Source organism: Myiozetetes cayanensis, unplaced genomic scaffold, assembly GCF_022539395.1.
Source record: "Myiozetetes cayanensis isolate MyiCay16 unplaced genomic scaffold, myiCay2020 scf5-8, whole genome shotgun sequence".
Lineage (NCBI taxonomy): Eukaryota > Metazoa > Chordata > Aves > Passeriformes > Tyrannidae > Myiozetetes > Myiozetetes cayanensis.
Window position 1 is genome coordinate 115,261,259 of NW_026087742.1, and position 16,238 is coordinate 115,277,496.

Sequence of the window (16,238 nt, forward strand, 5' to 3'; positions counted from 1 at the left end):
GAACTGAAATCCCACCCCACGGGCAGATTTTGGCCTCACCTTCCCCTCCAGAAGGCACAAGAGTTTAGGAAGTGCTTCAGGATGGAAAAATGAGTGGAAATGAGGAGGGAAACAGGAAGGCAAAGGTACCTGATGGCTCCTGGTGCCCGAGGAAACAGTCCTGTGTTTCTGTACCTCTCTATGGATATTTATATTTCTATCTGTGTATTGATTAACAATCAATTAACAACCTCTGGAGCCAGGCTGGGAGAGCTGGGGGGGTTCACCTGGAGAAGAGAAGGCTCCAGGGAGACCTGAGAGCCCCTCCCAGGGCCTAAAGGGGCTCCAGGAGAGCTGGAGAGGGACTGGGGACAAGGGATGGAGGGACAGGACACAGGGAATGGCTTCCCACTGCCAGAGGGCAGGGAGAGATGGGAGATTGGGAAGGAATTCTTCCCTGGGAGGGTGATAAGGGACTGCAATGGAATTCCCAGAGAAGCTGTGGCTGCCCCTGGATCCCTGGGAGTGTCCCAGGCCAGGTTGGACGGGGCTTGGAGCAGCCTGTGCTGGTGGAAGGTGTCCTGCTCGTGGCAGGGGTGGCACTGGAGGAGCTTTAAGGTCCCTCCCAACCCAAACCATTCCAGGATTCCAGGATTCCAGCACCAAGCTGGCTTATCCCCCAGGAGCTGCTGCTGTTGCAGGAATAGCTGAGGAGTAAAATAAGAGCCCAAAATTCTGTTTTCTCAGAACAAACCTCCTGCCATGAAACCTCCTCAGAGGTGACCCCGTGACCTGCAGGAATCCAAGCAAGCCCTGGATGCACAGAGGGGTTTTCCTGGGAAAGCTCCTCTCCTGGGGCTGTTCCTCTGGTTCTACAGTCCCCAGACTGACCCCCTTGCAGGAATGAGCTGCTCTGGGAAGCTGCACAGAGTCCTCTGCTCGTCCTTCTGCCCCTCCACGGACCTCGTGCTCATCCATGATGGATCCCAAGTGCTATTCCCTGTAAACCCAAGCACCTCCTGGCAGATCTTCCTTAAAAATGCCTCCCCTGCAGCTCTGATCTCTTAAACAAGCAGCAAACGAGGCCAGGGCTTTTTTTTTATTTTTTAATTTTTTTTTTACAAAGGGTTTTTTTATTGCATAAATTAGAGGCTGAAATCCTTCTGTGTCCACGTAAAAAATGGAGATACAGCTGAAGGGAACGTTCCTCTCCAGGGTTTTATTCCTCTGCCACATCCATCATCTCCAGGAAGGCTTCATCCTCCTGGGAAAGGAATCCAGTGCAAGCTGCCAAGTGTCAGGAATTCTGCAGGCTGAGGAGAGAGCAGTGAGAGCAGCAGGGCTAAATCTGCTGCCATGACAGCCCTGCAGGAGAATTTCCCTCCCTTCTCTCTCTCTCCCAGTATGGAAGGACAGGGCTGAGGGGGCTCCACTCCTCATCCAGCCTGGCCTGGAGCAATTCCAGGGATGGAGAGCTCCCAGGGGGATTGGGATTGGGATCACTCTGCTCCCTTGCAGGGCAGTCCACGTGTCACTTGTTTAGGGATAAAATCCCACCTCATTCCCTCTGACTCCGCCTTCTCCCGTTTTCCAGGGAACAGCAAAACTGCTTCCCAAGAAAAGCTCAAATTGGCCCAAATTTACCCCAAACCAAAGCCTCACTCAGAGCCAAAGAGGAGACCTGGAAAACACCTTTGGGTTGGTGGTTGGTTGTTGGTTTTTCTCTTGGCAAACGAACCTCTTGGTTCCCGGGGTTATTCCCAGGGCCTCGCTTCCAGGCACAATTCCCAACCCTTATTGCAGGGCATAAAGCAGGGGTAAGGTTGGAAATAAAAGCTCCTGAACGTTTTTAAAGATTAAAACTGTTTCCAGGTGTGAGGGAATGGCCTGAGGAGGGGAAAGGAAGTTTTTTATTTGAGTAACATGATGTCAAACTCCCACTGAGCTCACATGGGGCAGGAAGAGAATTCCCGTTTTTTGGCCTAACAGGGAGCAAAATGATACAAAAAAAATAACAGACAAGTCAGGGAACAGAATCTCAGCACCAGGCAGGACTCATTTCAGTAATGGATTTGATCCAAAAAAGCCATGACTGCTTAAACTTGGGAAACAGGGAAGGAATTCTGCCCGTGGGGAATGAAACCTCCAGATTTTCAGGAATGTGATGTTCATTTTGTTCACTTTGTGCTGAAAGATGAGCAGTTTTCTCGGTGCATTATGCACGGTGGATGTTACACAAACCAACCTGTTCCTTGGGCATGGAATTTGGCCTGTCCAGCTGAAACTCCCAGCTTGCCAATGATTTAACTAATCCAGAATGGCTGATTATTTCCTAATTAATTATGGGACTGGAGGCCAAGAGCTCTGCTAGCATTTCCTGCCCAATTTCACCCTCTCCTCCTGCAGCAGGATTTCCTGGGCAATGGGCTGGGCCTCAAAATTCCAGGAGATAAAGAGCAGAGAAGGAATATTGGGCTAAGATATCCTCAAAGCTGAGCTGGAATTCCAGCACAGATGGGGCATGATCTGAGTGTGCAAACCACAAACAGCACAAGAACTCAGCTGGTGACGGTTCAAATGGCACAATTCAACCCCAAAACAATGGGATTAATTTGTCAGTGCCAGTAGGGAGCAGCAGGATGTGGAATAAATTCCCTACCTGAGGGACTCTTCAATCCTCCTTCTCTGCTTCTCTTTTCAGTTTCTCCTCCCGTTCCCTCTTCAGTTTTTCCTCAATTTTTTTGCTCTGGTACATTTTCACTCCAGCAAATGCCAAGCAAAGGATCAAGGTTTTGGCTGCCAAAATGTACATCAGCAGTGGGAAATTCTCCAGAGCCTGAAATGCAAAAGAATAGATTGAGGAGGGAACGCTTGGATAATTGTAAATGAATTTACAGGGTGTCACAGAGCTCCCTCCAGCAACAGCATTATCCAGGTGCTGAAAATGCTCCTCTGTCCAGGGTTTTTATTCCTGGAGGGAACTTTAAAGCAGGCAGATCAACAATTAGGGGAAAAAACAAAGACAAATCCCCTTCACTCGAGTTGTACCTGAAGGTAAAGAATGGGGAAGGCCCCTGGGACAGGTCTTGTTTTGCAGCAAATGGAATATTCCCATGATTTGGGGGTGGAAAAGGGGAACAGCTCAGTGTTTTAGGATAACTGGAAAGTGGAAATGCTGCTGAACAATTCTCACATGAGGGATGGACAGAAATTATAGTCCACTGTCATTTTGCAGTGAACTGGCCCAGATGTGAAAGGTAAAGAAAAATGTCCTGAAACTTGAAGAAAAGATAAAATCCAGAGCCTGCAGGGATTGTTTTTAATGCCTGTAATGACCCAAAGTGCTCAGTGGACCCTGATGTTACAAAAGCAGGGGCTGTGAGTCCACAGGGAGGGGAAAAGAAAATGAAAGTGGATGGTTGGGCACTGGAAGAGCTTCCTCAGGGAATGGGCACGGCCCCGAGGCTGCCAGAGCTCCAGGAGTGCTTGGAAAACACTCTCAGGGCCAGGGGGGATTGTTGGGGTGTCCTGGGCAGGGACTGGGTGAGCTTTGGGGGTTCTTCCAGCTCAGGATATTCCATGAGAACACTGTGAATTGGGAATACTCTCTGAACAATCCCAGCTGTGCCAGCCTTTCCTCCCAGCAGAGCTGCTCCAGCCCTGGCATCCTCTTGGTGGCTCCCACAGGTCAGTCCGTGGGGTCCCTCAAACATTGCTGGGCCTCACACACGACCCTGCAGGGTCTTTGTGGCCCCAAAACACCCAAACCCACAGTGCAGAAAAGCCCCTGCAGTGCCAAAAGGAGCTGAGGGAAAAGCCTGGGAAGAGGGAAGGCAGGAGGACAGAGCAGAGCCCAGGCCTGAAGTGTCCCCACAGCAAATCCTGGGGCCACAGAGACCACACGGAGCGAGGAAGGACAACAACAAATCCCTGAGAGTGTGCTGGGAAAACCACCCTGCCCTGGGTATGGAAAGCCCCTTCCAACACAGAACCCCCCCACTGCTTGGAACAGCAGCAATTCCCTGCCTTAGGAATGTGGGACAGCCTCACCTTCCAGTTGAATGCCACCATCCTGGCCGTGGGGTGACACCAGCTCCGACGCACGCCACGCTCCTCACGTCACCCAGCGGGGCGGGAGCATCTTGGAGAGATGGAAATTAAAGCAAAATCAGGTGTTGAAGAAACGGGAATGAAGGTTAAAACAGAATTAGAGAAGCTGCTTCCAGCCAGCAGGAACAGCCCGCTCCTCCCCCGGGCTCCTGTGCCTGTCACAGCACCAGGCGCTTCCCAAGTGACCCCCACGGGCTCTGCAGGAGCTGAGTGACAGCAGCAACGTCCCTGCTGAAGGACAGGGGGGTTTGACAGGCCCTGGGCAGGTGGCAGGGCTGGGATTCCCCAGCCCAGCAGCTCCCTGTGGAAAACACAGCCCTGGCTGCTTTGGGAAGCTGCACCCAGAGCCTGGGTGGTGTCTGAGAGCTCCAGGACACAAAGGCAATCCAGAAGAGCTTCCTGTGGTTCTCCAGCCCACCTGCCCCTTCTGGAGCCAATAAATTCTGGGATCTACTCTGATTTACCACTTCTCCCTGATTTATTAATTAATTAACTCCTCCACATTAAAAGTGTAACTTAAATGAAACCCTCCACGCTGCAAACAACACAGGAGCAAAGCAGCCACTCCCTGGGTGGGCAACACACGTTCCAGAGCTGAGATCCTGGGTGGGGAAGTGCCTGAGAAGCCAGGAGCCAAATAACTGCTCTTGCAGCTCCTGCCCTGCTCAGACAGTAAATTGTGATTTCCCCAGCCAGGGAATCCTCTTCCCTCCTTTTCCCACAGCTGCAAACCCTCCCTGCCTGCTGAGACCACCCCGGAGACATCCCCACAGAGAGGCACTCCAGGGATCTGTGTCCTGGAGATCCAACTGTATCCAAGTTCCCTTATTTTTGTACTGAGGGAATGCCAGGACAGCTGTGAACTGATGAGTGTTGGACCTCCCAGACCAGGTGTTTTGACTTCCTGGCATCGTGGAATCAGATGGTGTGGGTTGGAAGGGACCTGAAAGACCACCTTGTTCCAACCCTGGACACCTCCCACTCTCCCAGGTTCCTCCAAGCTCCAACCTGGCCTTGGACACTTCCAGGATGGGGCAGCCACAGCTTCTCTGGGAATTTTATCCCAGCTCCTCACCACTCTCACAGGGAAGAATTCCTTCCCAACATCCCATCTAACCCTGTTCTCCTTCAGCTTAACACCATTCCCCCTGTCCTGGCACTCCAGGCCCTTGGAAAAGGTCCCTCTCCATCTTCCTTTTAGGAATTTCTGCTGTTGCCCCCACAATTCCAGCAACCATTCAGGTTTGAAATCCCACAGCAGAGCAGCACCTGGTTCCCAGGGCAGGATTCAGGGTTGGATGCTCCTCAAAAATCCAAGTGACCCAAACCTGGCCTGATCCAAAGGGACCACCTGGGGTGTCCTCACCTCAAAACACTGACTTGGGTGGGGGTTCCACCCAACACACCCTTCACTCTTCCCCTCCCTGCCTGTGAATTCTGTGCTTTGGGCAGAATGGATTTTCCAGCCTGGGAAAAGGTGGGAATTCAACCATTCCAGCCCAACCCAGCACCTGGCAAACGATGCTGAGAATGGCTTTAAGGGATGTTTTTTTGAGTGTGCAGGATGAGTTTTAGACTCAGGAAACGTTGTGGGAGCCCATCTGGGGGTGTGACTGCAGGGTGCAGTCCCTGTGGCACGTGGATCACTCCTGAAGAGGCCTTTGGTTGGGATTATTCAGCCAACGCTGCTGGAATATTCCAGCTCTGCTGATGGAATCTGCCTGGATTGGGTGTCCATCAGGAGGAGCTGCACCAGAGTCACACAGGATGGGAAGCAAAGAAATTCTCCCTGTGTTCTCAAGAGTGGGGTTTTGATCCAAAATCATAAAATCATGGAATGGTTTGGGTTGGAAAGGACTCTAAAGATCATCTCATTCCAACCCTGGACACCTTCCACTCTCCCAGGCTGCTCCAAGCCCCATCCAAGCTGGCCTTGGACACTCCCAGGGATGGGACATTCACATCCTCTCTGTGCCAGGGCCTCACCACCCTCACAGCCAAGAATTTCTCCCTAAAATCCCACCTAACCCAGCCCTCCTACAGCTCAAGGCCATTCCCCCTTGTCCTGTCACTCCATGCCCTTGTCCAAAGCCTCTCTCCAGCCTTCTTTATAATCCCAAAATGTTTCCTGGGAGAGCTGACACTTGTGATGTGCATTCCCACAGCCCCCAGTGGCCAAGCCCTCCTCCTCCTTTCATCCCGTGACTCTTCCATTTGATCCTGCCCTTCTGAAATATGAGAGGCCAGGAGTGAAAAACGTGGGTGAAGCTGGAGCCCAGGGCAGGGAGAGGAAAGTGGGAAGATGATATTAAAAACCAGGATCTGCCCAGAGATGTTGTGGACTCCCCATCCCTGGAAGTGCCCAAGGCCAGCTTGGACAGGGCTTGGAGCAACCTGGGCTGGTGGAAGGTGTCCAGGATCGGAACTGGATGATCTTTAAAGCCCAATTCCAACACAAACCATTCCAGGGTTCTACGAAAACCAACATTTCTTAGCACTGGGGTTGTCAGTCCACAAGCACAGAGCTCAGACGCACAAGGGTTGTGGTATCTTAAAAGCCTGTGGGCAAATAAACAGCTGGAATGTTGTGTTTGCCTTTTCCCGAGGCTGATAAGGCCCAGATAGGAGCTGGGAACACATCCACAGGCAGGCATTGTTCCTTCCCCAGGAAAATCCCTGGACAAACACTCGTGGGGACAGCCTGGGCCCCACAGAAGGACGGTGTTACCTTCCCTCCCAAGCAAGGAGGTCTCAGGTGGTTCTGATTTTGGATCAACTGAAGGAGCTCAGGGTCCCGACTGAAAACAATTAAATAAACATCAAGAGCCACGTAAGATCTTCACACCTGACAAAGCAGAAATGAAAACAGTAGTGATTCCTCTGGCAGCTCCTCACATGCTCCAAACTCTGGAAAATAAGAAGGGAGCAGATGGGATGGATCAGTCACAGTGCCTGGATTAAAGTCAAATCACAAGCAGAAATGCCAGTGGCACCTCAGCTGTTCCAGCCTGGATCCCAGGAAGAAGATCCCAGGGCTGGAGCCCCTCTGCTCTGGAGCCAGGCTGGGAGAGCTGGGGGGGTTCAGCTGGAGAAGAGAAGGATCCAGGGAGACCTGAGAGCCCCTTGCAGAGCCTAAAGGGGCTCCAGGAGAGCTGGAGAGGGACTGGGGACAAGGCATGGAGGGACAGGACACAGGGAATGGCTTCAAACTGCCAGAGGGCAGGGAGAGATGGGATATTGGGAAGGAATTCTCAGCGGGGAGGGTGGGCAGGCCCTGGCACAGGTTGGGCAGAGAAGCTGTGGCTGCCCCTGGATCCCTGGAAGTGTCCCAGGCCAGGTTGGACGGGGCTTGGAGCAGCCTGGGCTGGTGGAAGGTGTCCCTGCCCATGGCAGGGGTGGGATGAGATGATCCTTAAGGGCCTTTCCAGCCCAAACCCTTGTGTGGTTCTGTCCCACCTTGGGAAGGGTCTGCAGGAGGCACCTCCCCTGAGCCCATCCCAGCTCTGCCCTGGGCTGGAGAACAAGGAATGGGGACTGGAGAGCAAGGGAGGGGGTGGAGAACAAGAAAGGGGCTGGAGAGAAAGGAGAGGGGACTGGAGAACAAGGAAGAGGGATGGAGAGCAAGGAGGGGAGGTTGAAAAACAAGGAGAAGGGATGGAGAACAAGGAAGAGGGATGGAGAACAAGGAAGAGGGATGGAGAACAAGGAAGAGGGATGGAGAACAAGGAAGAGGGATGGAGAACAAGGCCGGTGGTGGGGGGGGGGCTGGAGGGCAAGGAAGGGGTGCTGGTGAACACGGAGGGGGGGCTGGAGAGCGAGGGAACAAGGAAGGAACGGGGAGGAGAACAAGGAAGGGGGTGAAGAACAAGGAAGGGGGTGAAGAACAAGGGAGAGGGATGGAGAGCGAGAAGGGGGATGGAGAAGGGTCAGAGGAAGGTCGGCTGGGCAGGAGGACAGGCAGGGCAGGCAGGGTGGGCAGGAGGGCAGGCAGGAGGGCAGGAAGGGCAGGAGGGCAGGCAGGAGGGCAGGCAGGAGGACAGGCAGGAGGGCAGGCAGGGCAGGAGGGCAGGCAGGAGGACAGGCAGGAGGGCAGGAAGGGCAGGAGGACAGGCAGGAGGGCAGGGCCGGGCAGGAGGGCCAAGGCCGCGGGCAGCGCTCCGGGCCGGGCTCTCGGTGCCCGCCCCGCTCCCGCCCGGTCTCGCCCTCCGTGCCGATCCCGCCGGGGCTCCGTGAGGGCAGGGCAGGCCCAGGGACGCGAGTCCTACCTCAGGGGGCGGCCATGGCGGGGAGGACACGGGGACACAGGAACTACGGCAATTACAAATGTACAGCAACTACAGCTCCCGGCAGCGGCCGCGGCAGGGCCGGGAAGGGGCCGCTCCGCCCGCCCCACGCGGGGCTGAGCCCGCCGAGCCCGCCCCGAGCGTGATCGTGGATTTTTTTTCCCCCAAAACCAGTGGATCTGCGGTACAGCCATTCCCGCAGCCAGCGTGGCGGGACAGCCCGGGCTGATCCCCCAGCGTGGGCAGCAGGGCAGGGGGGATTGTGCCCCTCTGAGACCCCCCTGCAGAGCTGCTCCAGCCCTGGGAACAGCACAGGGAGCACAGGGAGCTGCTGGAGAGAGCCCAGAGGAGGCACCAAGAGGATCCCAGGGCTGGAGCAGCTCTGCTGGGAGGAAAGGCTGGCACAGCTGGGATTGTTCAGCTGGACAAGAGAAGCTTTGGGGGGACCTGAGTGTGGCCTTGCAGGGCCTGAAGGGGCTCCAGGAAAGATGGAGGGAGACTATTTCCAAGGGCTGGAGGGACAGGACAAGGGGAATGGCTTCAAACTGCCAGAGGGCAGGGTTAGATGGGATATTGGGATTTATATAGTAGGAAGAAATTCCTCCTTGTGAGGGTGGGCAGGCCCTGGCCCAGGTTGCCCAGAGAAGCTGTGGCTGCCCCTGGATCCCTGGAAGTGTCCCAGGCCAGGTTGGACGGGGCTTGGAGCACCCTGGGCTGGTGGAAGGTGTCCAGTTTCTGCTTCTTCCAACAAGAAGCAGAACCCTTTTTCATTTATTTTTTACCACGAGCAAAACAAAAAGTGCCCGAAACGCAGCGCCAGGCATGGCTGAAGCGCTTCAGCCCAAACCTTCCAAAAACCAAGAAGCCCACGGGACGGACAGCCAGCTCTGGAAGTCTGAGTTGAAGTGGTTTAAGTCTGGCAGGGTGAATAGGAGCTAAACCCAGAGCCTTACAAATTGGAACATGTTTTAATAGCAGAAGTGACACCACTTCTGCTTCTAATTTACCCCCCAAGAGCCAGTGTTGTGATGCTTCAGCCTCACAGCAGACAAAGCATCTTAAAAACCCGTTTCCCAGCCAGTGGAAAGCAGGAACCAACGTGAGAATCCCTCGGGAAGCGCAGAAATGGGACTGCTTGGATAGCTGGGTGTGGAAATTCCAGAAGGTGAAATCTGGGGGGTTTTACACCGAGCCCTGACTGGTGAGAGACATCTGGTTGTGAGCAGAGCTCCATCACCCAAATGCATCCCAGATTCCTCTGGCAAACCAAGGAGCAGCAGGAGGGTCAGCTTGGCCAGCTATGGATTTGGAGACAGAGGATGAACCTCTGGAAGCTGCCCCAGACCCCCAGGCCGTGCTCCTGGATGAGGCTTTTAGTTCAGCAGCTCTTCCACAGAACAGGCCTTGTCAGGAGGCCGTGAATCAACCTTTGCTGCTGAGGAATAATGAAGTGAAAATGGGAGTCAGAGCATTAGAAAGTGGTTTGGAGTGAATGTGGGGAGGGATAAGTTGCCTCCTGTGATTCACACTGTTCACACATTGTTCACTCAAGAAATGCACTTTTGGCCACTAATTCACGGTTGTTCCCAGGTGGGAACGTGCAGATCTGCTTCTGGATTTGGGGGGAAAAAAAATAAATAGTTGAGATATAACCAAATTATTCATTCTCTTGGTTTTATTTTCCCAAGGAACAGAATCTCAGAGCGAAGCACAATCAGACATTTTTCCTGGGAGTTTCACAAGGAGCTGTGCCAAGGTCCTCTTGGGAACCAGTGAGGTGGATGGGAACCAGTGAGGTGGATGGGAACCAGTAAGGGGGATGGGAACCAGTAAGGTGGATGGGAACCAGTAAGGTCAGTGGGAACCAGTAGGGTTGGTTTCCTCCGTTACACGTCGACCTGTGTGTTAATTCCATGAACAGCTTCCCAGCTCTTTACAATTCCAGTGGGTTCCCTGGGTGTGACTCCATGATTTCCTCACCGCTGGCGCTCCCTGAGGCTCAGGGTGACTCAGGGCTTGCTTTATCCCTTGCCCCCAGATTCTCATGGATCACACACTTGAGGTCTTCCCGGTTGAGCACCTGGTTTTTGTACTTCTCCCCCCAGTCCTCCACGATGTACTGGTGATAGGGGTCGTTGGAGTGCTCCCTCCTCTTGGACTTCACGGTGCTCACCAGGATGGCCACGATGATGAAGGAGAACATCCCGATCATCACCATCAGGTACAGGATGACGTAGTCGAAGTTCTCGGCGGCCACCTCGGCCTGCAGTTTGTTTGCTGCCTCCGTCATGTTTCTCCTCCAGCCGTTCATGTAGTTGAGGAAGGTGTCCTTGAAGATGTCTTCCACTGCCCAGGTGAAGTTCTTCATTTCAGCCATCCCTGCTGCAGGCAAAACACTGATTTTAATTAAATACTGGTAATCAAACAGTTGCACTGCTGTCTTTGGTCTGTGTGGTGACAATTGATGAGCCACACCCACCCTGTGCCCCTTGGAAGGGCCATTTTAGGGCAGCTGAGAACCCCCATCTCTGAGGGGTTCAGTGTGTTCAGAGACCCAGGGGGGTCTTACTCAGAGTCATGGCATGGTTGGGGTTGGAGGGACCTTGAATATCATCCAGTTCCAACCCCCAACACCTTCCACTAGCCCAGGTTGCTTCAGTCTGGCCTTGGACACTTCCAGGGATCCAGGGGCATCACAACCTCTCTGTGCCAGGGCCTGCCCACCCTCCCAGCCAGCAATTCCTTCCCAATATTCCATCTAACCCTGCTTTTTGTCAGTCTGAAGCCATTCCCCTTGTCCTGTCCCTCCAGCCCTTGGAAATAGTCTCTCTCCATCTTTCCTGGAGCTCCTTCAGGCCCTGCAAGGCCACAAAGGAGGGCAAGGCTGACCTGCATCCATATGGACACAGGGAAGTGAATTCCTTCAATTCTTCAGGCCAGCCAAGCCCTCCAAGCTCCCAAAAAAAAGCCACTTCATCTCAGTGCAACCCTCAAGCAAAAAGGAGTTTGCTGCAGCCTGGGGCAAGAGGTGGTGGATTTTCAGATTCATCAGAAATTGGGGTGTCTTTCAAACTGGAATTCAGGAATTCCTTGGCTTGTTGGCCCAGCCTGGTGTGCACACACAGAAGGATGAAGGTCCACATGCAGGTTATACTGAATTATATGAGTTCAGATTATACTGAAATTATTCTCTCAGACATGGGGGATAAAGGTAATTAATGAAAGTATAAGCATAAAAAAAGTATAATACAAAGTGCCTTGAAACTTTTCCCTCTGTAAAATCTCTCTGCTTTTCCTTTGATTTGGAACAAAATTGCTCTGCTTTTCCAAGAGGAAATACAGAATTACTGACAGAAACTTTCCTGTGTCCCTAAAAATCTGTAAAATCTCAGCTTTTGCTCTGATTCAGAACGAAAATTGCTCTGCTTTCCCAACAGGAAATAATTATGGAGAGAAACTCACCTTTCCCGTGTCCTTTTCCAGGAGATTCACTCAGGATTTCCAAATTCCACTGGCTAAGCAGGTGACAATCTCAAAAAGAGAGCAGCCTGCCCGGGGCTCTGAGCAGCTGCAGGTGCCTTGCACTGCACCCCTCCTGTGGATGTGGAATGAAAAGCTAAATCTAATCAACCCTGGAAAGTCAAATATTGGCTCCCATCAGAGCCCCAGGGGGGTGCTGGGAAGGGCTCTTGGTGCTGCTTGTGGCCAGCTGAGGTGTTTTAAAAGCATTTCTCTGCTTGCCTGGGGGTGGAGGGACCTGCAGCTCCATCCGGAGGGGCGAGGGGGAATCATTAGAGTGGGAATTGTTCCCTGGGAGGAAGCAGGGAATTCCTAAGGCAGGGAATTGCTACTGTTCCAAGCAGTGGGGTGGGTTCTGTGTTGGAAGGGGCTTTCCATGCCCAGGGCAGGGTGGTTTTCCCACCACACTCTCAGGGATTTGTTGTTGTCCTTCCTCGCTCCGTGTGGTCTCTGTGGCCCCAGGATTTGCTGTGGGGACACTTCAGGCCTGGGCTCTGCTCTGTCCTCCTGCCTTCCCTCTTCCCAGGCTTTTCCCTCAGCTCCTTTTGGCACTGCAGGGGCTTTTCTGCACTGTCGGTTTGGGTGTTTTGGGGCCACAAAGACCCTGCAGGGTCGTGTGTGAGGCCCAGCAATGTTTGAGGGACCCCATGGACTGACCTGTGGGAGCCACCAAGAGGATGCCAGGGCTGGAGCAGCTCTGCTGGGAGGAAAGGCTGGCACAGCTGGGATTGTTCAGCTGGACAAGAGAAGCTTTGGGGGGACCTGAGTGTGGCCTTGCAGGGCCTGAAGGAGCTCCAGGAAAGATGGAGAGAGACTATTTCCAAGGGCTGGAGGGACAGGACAAGGGGGAATGGCTTCAAACTGCCAGAGGGCAGGGTTAGATGGGATATTGGGAAGGAATTGCTGGCTGGGAGGGTGGGCAGGCCCTGGCACAGGTTGCCCAGAGAAGCTGTGGCTGCCCCTGGATCCCTGGAAGTGTCCAAGGCCAGGTTGGACGGGGCTTGGAGCACCCTGGGCTGGTGGAAGGTGTCCCTGCCCATGGCAGGGGGTGGAACTGGATCATCTTTAAGGTCCTTTCCAACCCAACCCATTCTATGATTCTATGAATAATACAATATCAATAATAATAATATTCAACATTATTGTTGTTGTTATTATTATTATTATTATTCCCTTGGTTAATTTGTGCATGAGAGGTGATCACAGAGCAGGGCAGTGAGAGTCCTGCCTGTCAGGCTGCTCAGCACCCAAAATGTGACTTGCCTTTCCCTTCTCCCACCAGGATCATGCCTGTTAGTGTCCAAGCCCTCCACAAAGCTAATCCTCTCTTGCCCCCAGGACCAGCTCCTCTGAGCTCTGCTCGGGGGTCACCTCACCATGGAGAGGGAAAAGACAAAAACTTACTAAAAAAAAAGGAATAATAAAGAAAAGGCAGAATGAATGAATGTAGATTTTATCCCTGGCAAACAGCACGTGCTGCCACCTCACTGAGAGCTGTGGGTGCCCCCTGGGAACACAAGGGAAATGAGGGAAAACAAGGGAAAGGAGTGCAGTGCCAGCACGTTGGGCACTCCCAGCAGCCATTCCTGGCTCTGCTGGGGACACCCAGGGGGGGATTAGGGGGGGATTGTGCTTCCAAGTGCTCCCCAAGCACTTGGGCTGGCCCAGATGGGCTGTAAAAACCCTGTTTTCACCCTGCAGGTCGATCTGCCCGAGGGATTGGCAGGGAAAGGCCTTTGCCAGGTGCAGCTCTGCCCTGGGGCAGCCAGGGCTGTGCTCCTGCTGTGGCAAAGTCCCTGAGGAACCCCTGGCAGCATTTCCTCTCTGATCCCTGCCTCTTCCCTGGCACATTCCCACGTGTCCCTGGGAGCTGAAGGAGCTGGCACTGCTCCTGTGGGCTCTGCTGGAATCCATTGGTTGTTTCCCTTCATTCTCTACAAGAAACAAACTTTGCACTTTATTTTCAATCACCAGCTGCTATTTTTATACATTTTTTTGGTCATATTTCCCCCTAATTTTCTTTAAAGTGAGGGAATCACTCACACATAACTTACAGGGTCCATAACTTGGGATCATGAATTTTAGAGGGTTAATTCTTAGAGGTAAAAAAAACTTAATGGAGCTGCTCAATGTGATTATTGGGGAATTATGAGCATCCTTTAATACATCCCTGGGTCATTTTCCTGTGGCATTTCTTCTGTACTGGTTAAATCACAATATTGCACCATTTCCTGGCCTTTACAAACCTCCAACCTTTGTATACACAGACTTAACTCAGCCTCAGAGGAAGATTTTATAGTTTGGCTTTAACTGTGTCTGTTGAAACCTCTCCTCTTCAGATTAATCAAAATGACATCTATTAATTAAGTTCAAACCTTTTCTTTCTGCTGACTTTCCTTCATAATCCAATTTTTACTACAGCTTAAGACACTTCCCTGCTCCTTTATTGTAAGTGTTGATAATTAAAGATGCTGCCTCTTTATTTTTCCTTTGCAGCTTTGCTTCCATGGCCCTTCCCTGTTCCTTTAATTTTTGTACCAGGCACTGGCTCAACATTTCACTCTTCTTGCCCCAATTTCTCTTTAAGAAATCCCCCAAGAAAATCCCAATTCTTTCATTTGCTTTCTGCCTTCACCCCATGAATGATGGGCATGATTTTCTCTCCCAGGATTTTAGGATTTCTCCATCATTTCCTGTGTTTTTCAGCACAACTGGGAGTTTTGATACCTTGCCCTGTACAGATTGGGTTTCCCCTTTCAAAGAAGAAACCCTTCTGCAATTATTTATTTCTTGTGGGACTGCTCTTCCATCTTTCAGGGAGGAACATTTAGAGGTTTCATCTGCAGGTTATTTCCTGGGGCTTTTGTCTGCTCAATAAACACATTTACTGGTTCAACAGTTTGTTTTTCTGAGAGATCTGGAGACTTTATCGTGTGTTATAGAGTTTGATCACCTGTTGTAACACCCTGGGTGTGTTTGCTGAGTATTAATTCCTTCCCTGTATCCCATCTCTCCCTGCCCTCTGGCAGTGGGAAGCCATTCCCTGTGTCCTGTCCCTCCATCCCTTGTCCCCAGTCCCTCTCCAGCTCTCCTGGAGCCCCTTTAGGCCCTGCTAGGGACTCTCAGGTCTCCCTGGATCCTTCTCTCCTCCAGGTGAACCCCCTCAATCACCTGCTCTGCCCCCATTTCAGCAGCAAGGAATCATCCAAAGGAAGTAATTCCTGCTTTGAATCCTTTGCTAAAACCGGGCTGAATTCCCCAGGGAGGGAGTTGTGGAGAGCAAGGAGGTCCTGCCTAGGAACGCTCAGCTCCCCCCAGCCCAGGCTGGAGAAGTGGGAGCAGGAGGAGCCTGCGATCCCTCAGCTTTGTTGCCATGGTTTTCTGGGTGGCCGTGTCAGGAGCTTTAGGGGATAAACGAGGCTGTTGCCTCCCCGTGGCGCTGAAATGCAAAAGCAAACACTGACGTTTCGCCACCTGCCCGTGCTTTGCTGCGGGTGAAATTCACTCCTCAGCCTCTCGGAGATCGCAGCAAGCTGGAAAATAAACACCTTTCCAAAGAGCAGCCCCAGGGATGGATTTGCTGGGCACACAGAGCCCTGCCCAGCAAGCTGCCTGTAAAGGGCATCTCCGGGTCAGCTCTGGAGAACAGGAGATGCTTGGCCTCCAGCAGACCTGAGGAGGGGTTTTTTTGGGGCTTGCAGTGGGAAGCAGTCGACAGGAATCGCAGCCCAGGTGTGCAACAGTCACGGGCATCATGTCACACCCGCCCATCCTCACAAGCAGAGCCTGGGGTCTCCCTCAGAGGGAGCTTGTGGAGGGTTGGGGAATGGGAACTGGGGGAGGCACCACTGCTGGAGCCACATCTCACTGCCCAGCCCTGTCCCTGCAAAGCAGAGGGAAGGGCCAGCAGCAGCTGCAGCAGCAGGCCCTGGGTTTGGTCACTGATTGCAGCAGCTCCTCTGGGCAGGGGCAGCTCCAGCTCCTGGCAGGGCTGGATCCCCACAGCAGCACCAGTGGCTCCAAGGCTCGTTCCTTCTCCTTTCATATCCTCACCACAGAGCAGCCTGGCAGCTGGATCCAAATCCTGCCTGAATTCCTGATTCACTTTGTCCCCTTCTTCGCTCTCACAGCGCCCTGAGAAGCTCTTGGACCTTCTTGCCCCAGGACACACTGAGAATTAGGTGATTCAGAGCAGGGAAATGCAGCAAGAGTGTTTGAGTAAAAGGACAGCATGGCCAGTCCCAGCAGAGATTGCCGTGGGCAGGTGTGACCACGTGTTTGCCCCACTTGTTCTGTGTTCTTCCTTGAGCTCAGGTTTGTCCATTCCCTTGCCTGATTTCTTCACCC

At 52.8% G+C, this 16,238-nt stretch overlaps 2 protein-coding genes across 3 annotated transcripts; both read right to left on the reverse strand.

The window, feature by feature from the left end:
* Window positions 1–1,064: 1,064 nt before the first annotated feature.
* SMIM11 (small integral membrane protein 11) lies at window positions 1,065–8,478 on the reverse strand. Of its 2 annotated transcripts, XM_050332902.1 has the most exons (5): window positions 8,355–8,478; window positions 6,935–6,996; window positions 4,030–4,120; window positions 2,639–2,815; window positions 1,065–1,292 (listed from the first exon to the last, which is right to left on the reverse strand). In XM_050332902.1, the coding sequence occupies exons 3-4, from the start codon at window positions 4,048–4,050 to the stop codon at window positions 2,651–2,653; spliced, it is 186 nt and encodes a 61-aa protein (XP_050188859.1). In that variant the 5' UTR covers window positions 4,051–4,120; window positions 6,935–6,996; window positions 8,355–8,478; the 3' UTR covers window positions 1,065–1,292; window positions 2,639–2,650. The 2 variants fall into 2 exon arrangements, with proteins under 2 accessions (XP_050188859.1, XP_050188860.1); XM_050332903.1 differs by lacking the exon at window positions 6,935–6,996 and having other exon boundaries at window positions 8,355–8,424.
* Window positions 8,479–10,371: 1,893 nt separating this feature from the next.
* On the reverse strand, window positions 10,372–10,749 carry KCNE2 (potassium voltage-gated channel subfamily E regulatory subunit 2). The gene has a single exon (XM_050332898.1). It carries the CDS (start codon window positions 10,747–10,749, stop codon window positions 10,372–10,374), a length of 378 nt encoding a protein of 125 aa, XP_050188855.1.
* Window positions 10,750–16,238: the final 5,489 nt, after the last annotated feature.

Bases quoted from the DNA above. Each gene is read 5' to 3' on its own strand.
- SMIM11 (XM_050332902.1), bottom strand. From the start codon at position 4,050: ATGGTGGCATTCAACTGGAAG. The intron at 2,816-4,029 runs GTGAGGCTGTCC...TTTGCATTTCAG, and splicing joins TGGTGGCATTCAACTGGAAG to GCTCTGGAGAATTTCCCACT.
- KCNE2 (XM_050332898.1), bottom strand. From the start codon at position 10,749: ATGGCTGAAATGAAGAACTTCACCTGGGCAGTGGAAGACATCTTCAAG.